This window comes from Cynocephalus volans, chromosome 14 (genome assembly GCF_027409185.1).
Source record: "Cynocephalus volans isolate mCynVol1 chromosome 14, mCynVol1.pri, whole genome shotgun sequence".
Lineage (NCBI taxonomy): Eukaryota > Metazoa > Chordata > Mammalia > Dermoptera > Cynocephalidae > Cynocephalus > Cynocephalus volans.
The window spans coordinates 11,467,197-11,480,153 of record NC_084473.1 but is presented as its reverse complement, the minus strand read 5'-3'; the positions used below and the strand labels follow the sequence as shown (position 1 = coordinate 11,480,153).

Here is a 12,957-nt window from a genome sequence, read left to right as displayed (position 1 = left end):
TTAGCCATTTGCATTTAGGATTTTTTCATATAAAGTTACAGTATATCAAAATAATTCAAATTTCAAAATATTTTAAAATGAGAAGTGATGTAACCTGTTAATATACTAACTGTTGTAATTATAATTTGGTTAGCCAGTTTTTATTCTGGGCAGTATTTTCTTTATCTCCATGCTGATGTTTTGTCTACTTGTTCTTTCAAGTACTGAGATGAGGTATTAAAATTTCCAACTAAAGTTATGGATTTGTCTATAATTCTTTCTTTAGTTCTGTCAATTTTTGCTCTGTTAATTTTCAAACTCATTTATTAAAGATGCATATCTGTTTATAATTGTTATGCCTTCCTTACTAATTACGCCTTTTATCCGAATTACCCTCTTTATCTCTTATAATACTCCACTTTGAAGTCTACTTCATTATTCATATTGCTATGACAACTTTCATTTCCTTGCTGCTACATGGGATATGTTTTTCCATCCTTTTATTTTCAATTCATTTGCTCTTATATTTAAACTATATAAGTTTAGGTCTTTTTAATCTATTTTGATAATTTCTGTTTCTTAATTGGAGTGTTTAGTTCATTTATACTTACACATAATTAGACTTTAAAATTGTTGTAGAGTCTGCTGAGTCTCTGTTCATTTTCATTTATTCATTTTTGTCTTTATTCTTCAGATTGATTTGTGTTCATGTTTACTGACTTCCTCCAGTGAATTTTTCATTTCAGTTATTGTATTTTTCAGTTACAGAATTTCCAATTGGTTATTTTTTTGTAGTTTTCATTACTCTGTTGATATTTACTTCTGTTCTTTCATTGAGACTATACTTTCGTTTCCTCAACATATTTTCCTTTAGTTCTCTGAGCATACTTATAAGAGCTATTTTAAAGTATTTGTCTGCTAAATCCAACATCTTTTGAGGTCATTTTCTATTGACTGTTTCTTTCTTGATGATGAGTCTCGTTTTTCTTTTTCCCTATCTAGTAATTTTTAAATAATGTACTGGACTTTCCGAAAGTGTGATAGAGACTCTGGATTTTGTTATTTTTCTTTCAAGAATATTTTGCATTTTGTAAATGTAGATGTGTGGAAATATTGAGATGTTTCCCAAGTCCTTTTAACTTGGTAGGACTCACGCTCCAAATTCAGCTCTTCTTTAAGTCTTTTATGATTTGACATTAGGCTTTCTTAGGCAGGGCTGGAGTAGGGCTTACTTTAAAGCATGGTTCTTTCTTCTAAGATGTGTCAGCTGGATGCCCAGAAAATTAGCAAGATTTCTGTACTTTTGCTTGGCTGGATATCTGGTGTCCTTCCAATGCTGCTTATCTTCTACTGTTTCTGTTCTACTATCAAGCCCATAGCAGGTGCTCTCTGGATAGCCCACACTTTAGCCAGGTATTCTGTTCAGCTCCTAACTTTTCTGTTTCCTGCTCAGCATAACCCAGCTACCTCATTTGTCTTGAACTTTGATTTCTTCCTCTTCAGCTTAGCAGGACCACTGTACTTTGCTTAGGCAATCACTTGCTGTCTGCTGGTTGGGATATTGACTTCAAGCATATTTCCCGGGCAATTATGGGGTTGATGTGGTGAATTTCTCATTTCTCAGGGATTAGTCTTGTGCTGTTTACTTTACAAAGCCTGAAAACAGTTGCTTCATATATTTTACCATTTTGATGGTTGTTTATAATGGGAGGGCTAGCTGGTACTAGTTACTCCATTGTAGACAGAAGTGCATGATTCTGAGTGATAAATATTTGTATTTATTGAGTTATGCTAGGACTTGTTTGTGTTTTCTATTAGTGCTTTTATTCAAGTCCACTCAACAAGTAAATTTTTTTTACCTGAGCTTTGTTAGAGGAAAGAAAAACTTCCTCTATTAAAGAGGTACAGCATTTTATGATTTTCTAAAATGTTATTGCATTTCATATAGTATCTGATCTGTAAAACATGATGGTTCTTCCCTGTCTCTTCTGAGAAAGACACGAGCATTTCTTTGGTTATCTTATTTTTTTTTGTCAATATAAGTTTCTAGATGTGGATAGTATTTGACAAAAGGTAACTATAAATATTACTTGAGCAATCTTTCTTAAGATTGGAAATTCATAGTCTGGCTAGTTATCAAGAAAAAACTTTCGAGGATATTAATTTATCAAATATTTAGTGAATGTCTACTTTATTGACTGTGGTGGCATTGTACTTGCAACCAGGGACATAAAGAAGAACAAAACAGGCATGAATTATTCCTATCCTTGTTAAGTTTACATTCTAATATGGGAAATAGGCAATAAATACAAAGAAAGAACATCAAAAAATTACAAATTATGGTAACTACTAGGAAGGGAGAAAATGAGTTCTGAGGTAGAGAGCAATGAGTTTCTACTTTGTGTAGAGTGATCAGAGAAAGCTCTTTGAGGAATTTCATATTTTAGCTGAGTGGGTGGGTAAGGGGATAGGTAGAACTGACATGATATGCTAATAAATTTGATAAGCTGTTTGAGAGAGAAGAAGGTTCCAAAGGGTTTTTTTAGCCAGAGCAAGTGGATGGATGAAGTTGCCATTTACAGAAACGGGGAAGACCGTAGGAGAAATAAATTCAGAGATAAACATTAGGACTTTCAGTTTTGGACATCCTACTAGACATCCAAGTATAAATGTTAGCAGTTGTTTATTATAACTATCCAACTATTATAATCTTCATTAAATATTTACTGGCTGTGTGGTAGATGGTTTGCTATGTTCAGGGAATTAAAAGGTGGTCACAAATAGACACTGTTTTTGCCTTTATGGAATTTACAGTCTAATGGGAAAGATAAGAATTGATGAAATAAGCATATCATTGGTAGTTAGTTTTTTCCTTTAAAAAAATAACCTTTTAAATAGGGTGCCTAGAAAGAAATAGGGTGACTTAACACAATCACAGGTGTATCCCTTGATATCTAAATTTATTAGGTTCTTATATATAGATAGTGCGAGATAATAGGTACATTGATGTTTCAGACTACTTAAAGGCTTTTTTCAGTAGACATGTCTTACATATTTCTCATTTAAAAATGTCTTATTGTTAAAATCGGTTAGCTTAATTAACATGAGGGAATGAAGCTTTGTGAATTTAGCTTTATTCAGATGAAATGAGATAGTTATACATTGAACCTAGTATAAAAATTATTGTATATTTTATGAAACACTTAGGCTGTTGGAAATTTTCTCCTTTGTTTCCTTCATTACAAATATTATGCTTTTACTTTTTATTAGTTAGCTAAGGATCATTTTGTTTTGTAACTGGAGTCTTCAATAATAGCATTATAGTATAATCTGTTCACCATTCTCATAATATTAAAGTTTTAATATTTTTTGTGTTTTAAAAAAATCAACAGGTTCGTCATAAGGCATCACAGAAGGTTTATGCTATGAAGCTTCTTAGTAAGTTTGAAATGATAAAAAGATCAGATTCTGCTTTTTTCTGGGAAGAAAGAGATATTATGGCCTTTGCCAACAGTCCCTGGGTGGTTCAGGTAAGCATACTAACTTTTATAAGTGTATTTCCTTTTTTTAATGAGTGCTTATTATTCATAAGAGTAGGTTTTGTGTGCTGAAAGTCCCATGCCTCTTTCTCATACTAGCAACACAGTTATTTTTAATAAGATCTGATTCAGTACACTTGTTTAATGTTCCTAAACAGTGTGTCCACATAGACATAACATGTAATAATTACTAAAGTGGTACATGGAAGCAAGTATTACTTGCAACTTTTTCTTTTATAATTCCTTTATAAAGAATTGCCTTGGTCACCAGTATGCCATTATTCTCTACCAACCCCTTCTTGTGATTTACATAGTAGGAACATATGTAAATTCATTGAATCATTTGGAGTATATAGTGTGTGTGTGTGTGTGTGTGTGTGTGTGTGTGTATATATATATATATATATATATATATACACACTACTATTACTTAGAAGTTTGTTACATTAATTAGCCTATCTTGAAAAGAAAAAAAAACTTCCTACAATAAACATTTTGAAAAATCTCACACAGTCATTTATATATTACCTAAAAAGCAGTATGGTTTTAGGTCTCCTATTTCTGCCTCTTATGTGACTGTGGATTAAGACATTTATGGTTCTGTTTTGCCTCCTTTTCCATTATATCCCTCATCAGCTTTGTTTCTTTTCTTTTTTAATTGTTAAAAATAATTTATTTTATTTATTGAATCAAAATCGATTATACATATTTTTGGGGTTGAACATTGAGGTATGTTGATTAAATGAGTATTACTAGCATATATATTGTTACAAATCATAATTATTCTTTATGCCCCTAGTCCAACCTCTCCCCTTCCCCCATTCCCTCCCCCTCCTCCCTCTAATTGCCTAGATTTCTTCTCTCCTTCTGAAAGAGTAATGGTTACTCTGTTAACTTGTTACCTAGATGATCTGTCCAATGCTGAGAGATGTGATCAGGTCCCCCAATATTATCATAGAGCAGATGCTTCTTCTGTCACTCTGAAATGGGTTTTGTGGAAAGAGACATCCTCTTCTTTTCTTTGTCTCTGCTGGTGACTCTTCTTATGTGAATGCACTCCAGTGGTTGGCGGACTATCTGTGTGGTGGTTGTGGCGTCTAGCTGCTTTTGCAGCAGCCATGGTTATTGTGGTGACTGTGGTGGGCCACCCACGTGGGGGTGCTGTTTTTGGCATGCTCCTTGGCACTGGCGGTATGCCTGGTTGTGGGCTGTGTTTGGTCCCCATCTCCTTGCTTAGGGTCCCCTGGCAGGCCGCAAGGTGCTGGCGTGGTGTGCCTGGTTGTGGGAGGGGCGTCCAGTCCTCTTCTCTGTGCTTCAGGTCCCCAGGCTGGCCCCTATGCACTGGTGCAGTTTGCCTGGAAGTGGGATTGGGGTCCAGTCCCCAGATACAAGCCTCCAGTTCCCAGGCAGGCCCCAAGGTGCTGGTGTTGTGCCTGGGCCGGAACTAATTTTTTTGTCCTTTGCTTCTAACACGGGGAACTTCCTGTGGGAACCAGTACTTGGGCTGTGTGGTTGAGCTAAATTGCTACTTTGCTGCTGTTTTCCTAGGGAAAGGTTTTTGTGCAGCTCAGGGTTTAATGCTTGACCTTATAGGTACTTCCGGCTCTCCAGAGACCCAGTGGATCTGTGTTCTGTAGAATCTCTGATGTGGGCCTGAGTTTTTTCGTCAAAGTGCACCCCATGCAATTCTGTATTCCCGACCAGTCTTCTCTGAGTGGTCCTGTGTTGATTGGGGGGCAGGGGCAGATCAGCTGGCCTTGCCGTGACCCAGTGTTCCCCTGGTGGGCCTGTCTCCCCCACCGCCCATGCTCCAAACACTTCCCATGGGATGGACCCTGCGCTGGTCCCTTGAAATGACTCACCAGCCTCTGAATGGCTCCCTTTTTTCAGTTGTTCTGGCTCCTCGCTCCTGTGTGGGTCCATGGGAACCCTATTAGTGGTCTTGCTGTCCTGGGGGCCACCAAGGCCCTCTTCTCTCCTGCTGCCTCCAAGCAACTCCATCTGGAGGGCACAGCTGCGGATTCTGCTGGCTCCTGCTCCATGTGCTCATCAGCTCGAGCCTTAAAGCGGCCACTGCCCGAAACGCTCAGAGCAGCTTTTTGTTTCTCTCATTGTAGTTTCTCCCGCCTTCATGAACTCCATAGGTCTCTCCTCGCCTTCCCCTGACCTCCAGTGGTCCTAGCTTGGCTGATGTTACATTTTTATAGTTGTAAATTGGTTGATTTGTGGGAGAGAGTGACGTTGTGGACCGTCTGTTCCGCCATCTTGATTGGATCCAACCTCTTTTCTTATTTTTAAAGATGACCGGTAAGGGGATCTTAACCCTTGACTTGGTGTTGTCAGCACCACGCTCTCCCAAGTGAGCCACAGGCCAGCCCTAGCTTGGTTTTTTTAAAAGATTTTTTTATACTGATGTCTAAATCTGCAAACATTTTTGAACAAGTGTGAGTAAAATTAGGTATATACCAGTGCTTGTTCAGAATACTTAAATGATCTGGGAGTTTGATACTTTGCTTGTGGAAGTCAATTTAGAGGTTAAAAAAAAAAAATTGCCACATTGATGACTGTCATTTAAAAGCTGTTCCGTTTTTATGCTATTGAACCTCAACTGCCTCCCCCCCAATTTTTTATTGTAGCCATTGAATAGAAATTCTGTGACAGCTTTAACTAAAGTTTTTGTGCCAACTTTTTTTTTTTTTTTTTAAATTTTATTATGTCGATATACATTGTAGCTGATTATTGCTCCCCATCACCAAAACCTCCCTCCCTTCTCCCTCCTCCCCTCCCCCCCAACAATGTCCTTTCTGTTTGCTTGTTGTATCAACTTCAAATAATTGTGGTTGTTATATCTTCTTCCCCCCCCCCGGTTTGTGTGTGTGTATGTGTGTGTGTGAATTTATATATTAATTTTTAGCTCCCTCCAATAAGTGAGAACATGTGGTATTTCTCTTTCTGTGCCTGACTTGTTTCACTTAATATAATTCTCTCAAGGTCCATCCATGTTGTTGCAAATGGCAGTATTTCATTCGTTTTTATAGCTGAGTAGTATTCCATTGTGTAGATGTACCACATTTTCCGTATCCACTCATCTGATGATGGGCATTTGGGCTGGTTCCAACTCTTGGCTATTGTAAAGAGTGCTGCGATGAACATTGGGGAACAGGTATACCTTCGACTTGATGATTTCCATTCCTCTGGGTATATTCCCAACAGTGGGATGGCTGGGTCGTATGGTAGATCTATACTTATGTACTATGATAACTTACGTGATTAAAGAATGATGGTAATAAAGTTTTTTTCCCCCTTTTAGCTTTAAATTACTTTCATAGTAGCAGGTTCATTGCCATTTCTAGTTATTTCATAAATAGGTATCTTTTGATCTTTAATTCTGCTTAGTAGACCATAAAGTGTTACTTGAGATAAAGATGATCTGTTAATTATTGAGATAATTGAAATAATGGATCTGAGGAAGCAAATCAACAGTGAAACATTGTATAATTGATAAAAGCAATTCAGATTGTAATCGTGCCCTTTCTATGTTTATTTCTGTTGGTAAAGGACATATGTATGAAATGTTTAACTTTTTGGAAAAATTTGTCAAAGTGCATTTTAAAAAAATTTTCTTTATTTTATTTTATTATTCACTGCTTTTTAATGTATTCACAGAGTTGCGCAATCATCACCACTACCTAATTTTAGAATGTTTTTATCACCCCCAAAAGAAACCCTGAACTAATTTTAGTAATTATTTCCAAACTCACCCTAACCCTAGCCCCTGTCAGCTACTAATCTACTTTCTGTCTCTATGGATTTGCCTATTCTGGACATTTCACATAAAAGGGATCATACAAAATGTGGGTTTTTTTGGTGACCTTATTCACCTAGCATGTTTTCAACATTCATTCATGTTAATAGCATGTTTCAGGACTTCATTTCTTATTATGGCTCAATAGTATTCTGTTGTATGGAATGCCAAATTTTGTTCATTCATCACGTAATGGACATTTGGATTTGTACTTTTTCACTAATATGAACAATATTGCTGTGAATATTCTTTCATATGGATTTTGGAACTTATGTTCACACATTTCTTCCAGGGATCTACGTTGCAATGAAATTAACAGATCATAGGATATACGTATAATCAGTTTCATTGAGTTATTTCAGAGTTTTCCAAATCTCAGCTCTTATTTTTTGTCTGTTCAGTATTTAATTGCATGAATGCCCTTATAATTTATTACTATTCTCTTGTTAGAAATACATTTCATTTTTCTTATATAAATTATGCTACAATACAAATCTTTGACCCATCTGTATTTCTTAGAGATATATTCTTACTGTGATTTTGAATTCAATAGATAAATATTGGCCCAGTTTTAAAATTTATGTTCTTTTGCTGGTAGAGAGGACTTTTTCTTTTTCAAACTATATATCCAGTTTGCTGTGTTTTTCTAGTGTCCTTTTACGGTAACATTTTCCTGCTTTCCTTTGTAATTTCATCTCCCAAGTGTGTCCCCTTAAGCACCTTAGTTTTGGCATTTCAAAATTTAAGTTCAGGTATATCTTTAGTCTCTCAATCCACAGTTTCCATTTTCTGTTTTCTTTTGTCCCCAGGTTGAAGAAACCTGGATTTTGCTGATTTTTGTCTTCGTGTTTTGGTTTAACATTTTTCTCTCTCATTTGTATTTTTGTAAATTGGTGGTTAGGCATAGAGGCTTGATTAAATTCAAGTTCAATTGGGGGAGGGGACTACTTGAAAGGCAATGTTTTGTTCTTCTATCAGGAGGCTAATGTTTGGTTTTCTCTCTGTTATGTTACCAGCTATTTGTGCTCAGTGCGTCTCTCAATCCATTACTTTATTAAGGATCGTAAAATGGTGAAATTCCAGTGCAGTTATACCTTCTTTATTATAGTGACTGGAATACTTCTGTAAAGAAGAATATTCCTGTATTTACTAACAGATTACCCACTGGTACAGTTCACATAGGAAGGACAGGATAAATGATTAATTTTTTCCTTGTGTTTACCAGTTTTCAAAATAAGGAATTAATTTCCTTTTATTTTGTAAGGGTGATCAGTTTAGGGGCAATATCAGTTTGAACTCATGGGCTTAAAGCCTATTTGATGTATTTCAGTCCTTTGAACATCTTATTGATGCTCAAATTGTGACACCTTTGGCCAGTAGAATCATATTCATATTGGCTCCTGAGACCTCATTAATAGTCTTTGTCAGCTTGCTTGCTATCTGATATATATATATAACTATACTGTTCCAGACTTATATTGTACATTTGCTGCCCTTGATATGGAATTAACCATGCTTATAGTACATGCGAGAGTATTTCTTTTGAATAAATTCTGAACTTTGGAATTTCTAGGTCAGATAGTATGCACATTTGACGTTTTGATTGATAGCACCAAATTGCCTCGTAAAAAAAGTTTTTTTTTTAACAAATTTGCATTATCTCTAATTGGGCAATATATGTTTTCTTTCACCATATTTTTGGCAAATACTGAAAATTGTAATTATTTGAAATAAGAAATAAGGTGAAATAAGGTGTTACTGCGTTTAGTTGTATTTCCTTGATTACTTAGGAGGTTCAGCATATTTCATATGGTTAATAGTAATTTGTATTTCTTATACATTTCTTGTACAACTTACACATTGCTTATCCCATTTTTTAAACTTTTTTTTTATTGATTTGTTGATGGTAATAGATTCTGGATATTGATCCTCTGTTATGTAAGTTGGAAATATATTCTTTTGACTATTGCTTGTCTGTTTATTTAATTTTCAAATTTAGATGTAGTCAAACCTATAGATTCTTCATTTTGATTCTTACTGAGGAATATCTTCCCCGTGTCCAAGATTGTAAAAATATTTTCCTATATTTTCTTTAACTATTTTATATTTTCATTTTTTTGGAAGAGGGGAGTCTACTTCTAAGTCACCAGGAATTTATTCTTTTATATGAAGTGCAATTTTTTTTTTCCAAAATGAGCAGCCAGTTTTCCCATTGCCGTTTATAGAAAAGTCTATCTTTTCCTCATGAAGTGAACGAAATGGCCTGTGTACCATAGACTAAATTACCATATGAAGATGCATTTCTCTTTGAGCTCTGTACTATTATATTGATTTGTTATTTGTTCCTGTGCTAAAATCGTATTTTAATTTCCATAGTTTTTCATATATAATTGGCCTCCCATATTTTTGGGTTCTGCATCTGTGGATTCAATCAACCATGTATTGAAAAAAAGAGAAAGAAAGAATAAAAATATATATATTTTTTATTTTATATATGTAAAAAAATATATATTTTTTATAGACTTTATATTTTAGAGCAGTTTTAAGTTCACAGGAAAATTCAGTGAAAAGTACAGAGTTCCCGTATGCCCCCTGCACAGCCCCCCACCGCCACTATCAACATTCTGCACCAGAGTGGTATGTTACAATCAGTGAACCTATATTGACCAAAAAAAAGGATGATGGTGTCAATACTGAACATGTACAGACTTTTTTCCTGCCATTATTCCCTAAATGAAATAGTATAAAAACTATTTATGTGGCGTTTACACTGTAATAGGTATTGCGAGGGTACTTGAAAGTTGGTGGAAAAATAAAATTAAAAGTTAATATGAATCTTTTCATGAACTTTTTGAAGAACCTTCATATAAATGATCTAGAGATGATTAAAAGTATCAAGGAGGATGTGGGTATGTTATATGCAAATACTACATCATTTTAAATAAGAGACTAGAGCATCTGTGAATTTTGGTATTCACTGGGAGTCCTGGAAACAATCCCCCATGGATACCAAGGGACAACTGTGTTTTGATATCTGGTAAGGCAAGTCTCTTCTCATTATTTTCCTTTTAAAATATTTTTGTGCTCATTCTTAAAAATTTTCAGGGTGAAGTTAGAGTTAGCTCTGCACTGTTAAATATTACAGTTGTAATTTTGACTTACATTGCTTTAATTGGTGGATTTCTTGATTGCTTTATTTTGGAATATTAAGTCTTCTCATAACAATATGGCATATCTCTCTGTATGGAGCCTGATTATCAGTAAAGCCATATCCTCAACCCCCCAAACATAGGTTCAGAAGAAACTTATGCATAAGAAAACTTTAATATGTAGATGTTGCAAAATACAAAAAATGGAATTGGCTAAGTTTGTCAGGATAGTGTGGAATAATAGAGGTTTTTCATCTTTGCTGGGGTTTTGTTTTTTTTAATGTTAAACTTCAGTGGATATACCTTGTATTAGTTTGTTTCTGTTGCTTATGACAAAATATCTGGAACTGGGTACTTTGTAAGAAAACAAAATTTGTTGCTTATAGTTTTGGAGGCTGGGAAGTCCAAAGTCCATGGAATACATCTAGTGAGAGTTTTCTTTGGTGGTGACTTTGGTAACACAGGGTATCACATTGTGAAATCCCTGAGCAGAGAGAGAGAGACTCTCACATGCTGTCCTTTTTAAGCCCTCAGAACCACACCCATGACCACTATTATTAATCCATTCACTAGGCATGGTCCTCAGAACCTAATCACTTCTTCAAGGTCCCACCTTTCAGTTACCATAATAGGATTTCCCATCCTCTTAACAGTCACAGTGGGGATCAAGCTACTGATACATAAAACTTGGGGGGCACAATCCATATCATTCCACCTGTGGCCCCCAAAGTTTATGTCCTTCTCACAGGCAAATACCTTCATTCCACTCCCAAAGTCTTAACTTGTTTCAGCTACAAAGTCCAAAGTTCACAATCCCATCTGTGACATCAAAACAAGTTATCTACTGCCAGGATACAATGGTGGAGCAAGTACAGGGTACATATTACCATTCAAAAAGGGAGAAGTAGGACAAAAGAAAGGTGTAACAGGTCTCAAACAAGTCTGAAACCTAGCAGGGTAGGCATTAAATCTCAGAGCTGGCGAATCATGTACTTTAATTCCATGTTCGATTTTCTCTGTACACTGGTGTTGGGGTTGGGTCTCCAAGTCCTCAGGCAGCTCTGCTTCTATGGCTTTCCTGGTCTGAGGCCAGGCTTTAAATCTCACAGGCTGTTGTTGCACACTGGTAGCTCTACAGTTATGGGATCTCCATGGCAGTCCTGCTCCCACAACTCCTCTAGGCATGATGCTGGTGTGGTTTTTTTGCTGTAACTCCAACCCCACCTTTCTGCTCAGCATTGCTCTAGTCAGCACTGTCTGTGGTGACTCCATCCCTGCAAAAGATCTCTTCCTGGTCCCCCAGGCTTTTTCATACATCCTTTGAAATAGGGGTGGAGGCTCCCAAGCCTCCACAGTTCTGGCATTCTGTGAGCCTGCAAACTTAATACCACATGGATGCAGCCAAGCCTTCAGGCTTGTATCTTCCAAAGCTGCGGGTCCAGACACACCTGGGGCCAATTTAGCCAGAGCTGGAGCAGCCAAAGCAGCTGGGGTGCGGGTGCTGGAAGCAGTTTCCTGAAGTGGCCCTAGGCAGAGAGACTGTGGAGGGAGCCTCAGGCCTATTTCCTTAGACCATTCTGTCTCCCTAGTCCTCTGGGAAGACCCTCCAAGATCTCAGAAATGCCTTCAAGGTCTTTTTTTCCCTTCTCTTGATAACCCCCTTCTTCTTTACTAATCTACTTTGCAAATGGTAGCCAGGCTACACCATTGAACAGTTCTCCTGAAAATGCTCTCTGCTTCTCTACCACATGGTCAGGCTGCAGATTTTCCAAATCTTTATGTTCTGCTTTCCTTTTAATTATAAATTTTGGCATTATGTTGTATCCTTTGCCACCATAATTCATTGCAGGTCATTGCAAGTAGCCATGTAGCTTCCTGAGTACTTTGTTGTTTAGAAATTTCCTTTGCTAGATACCCTGGTTCAGCACTTTAAGTTCCACATTACATTACACTTTTGGGCATGAACAGAACGTAGCCAAGTTCCTTGCCAGATCATAGCAAGGTTGATCCTTGCCCCAGTTTCCAATAAACTTCTTCATGTTTACATCTGAGATCTTCTCAGAATGGCCTTTACTGTCCATATTTCTAATAGTGTTGTCACCACCATTTAACCAGTCTGTAAAACATTCTAAACCTTCCCTGGTTTTCTTATCTTCTAAACTCACAGCAGCAGCTAGGCTTTTTCTAGCCTGCTCCTTCAAATTCTTTCAGCCTTTGCCCATTACACAGTTCCAAAGCTGCTTCCACATTTTCAAGTATCTATTATAAGCAATACCCCACTTCTCCAGTACCAGTTTTCTGTATTAGTCAGTTTCCGTTGCTTATAACAAATTATCTAGGACTGAGTACTTTGTAAGAAAACAAAATTTATTGCTTACAGTTTTGGAGTCTGGGAAGTTCAAAGTCCAGGGAACACATCTAGTGAGAGCTTTCTTTGGTGGTGTCTTCAGTGATGCAGAGTATCACATTGCAAAATGGCTGAGCA

General features: G+C 36.6%; 1 protein-coding gene across 1 annotated transcript in view; it reads left to right on the top strand.

Moving 5' to 3' along the window:
* The window catches only part of ROCK2 (Rho associated coiled-coil containing protein kinase 2), a 153,339-nt gene that overhangs the window by 74,851 nt on the left and 65,531 nt on the right, over positions 1–12,957 (top strand). Inside the window, exon 4 of the mRNA XM_063077574.1 lies at positions 3,372–3,509. Within this exon, the coding sequence (XP_062933644.1) occupies positions 3,372–3,509 (138 nt within the window). The remainder of the gene's footprint in view (positions 1–3,371; positions 3,510–12,957) is intronic.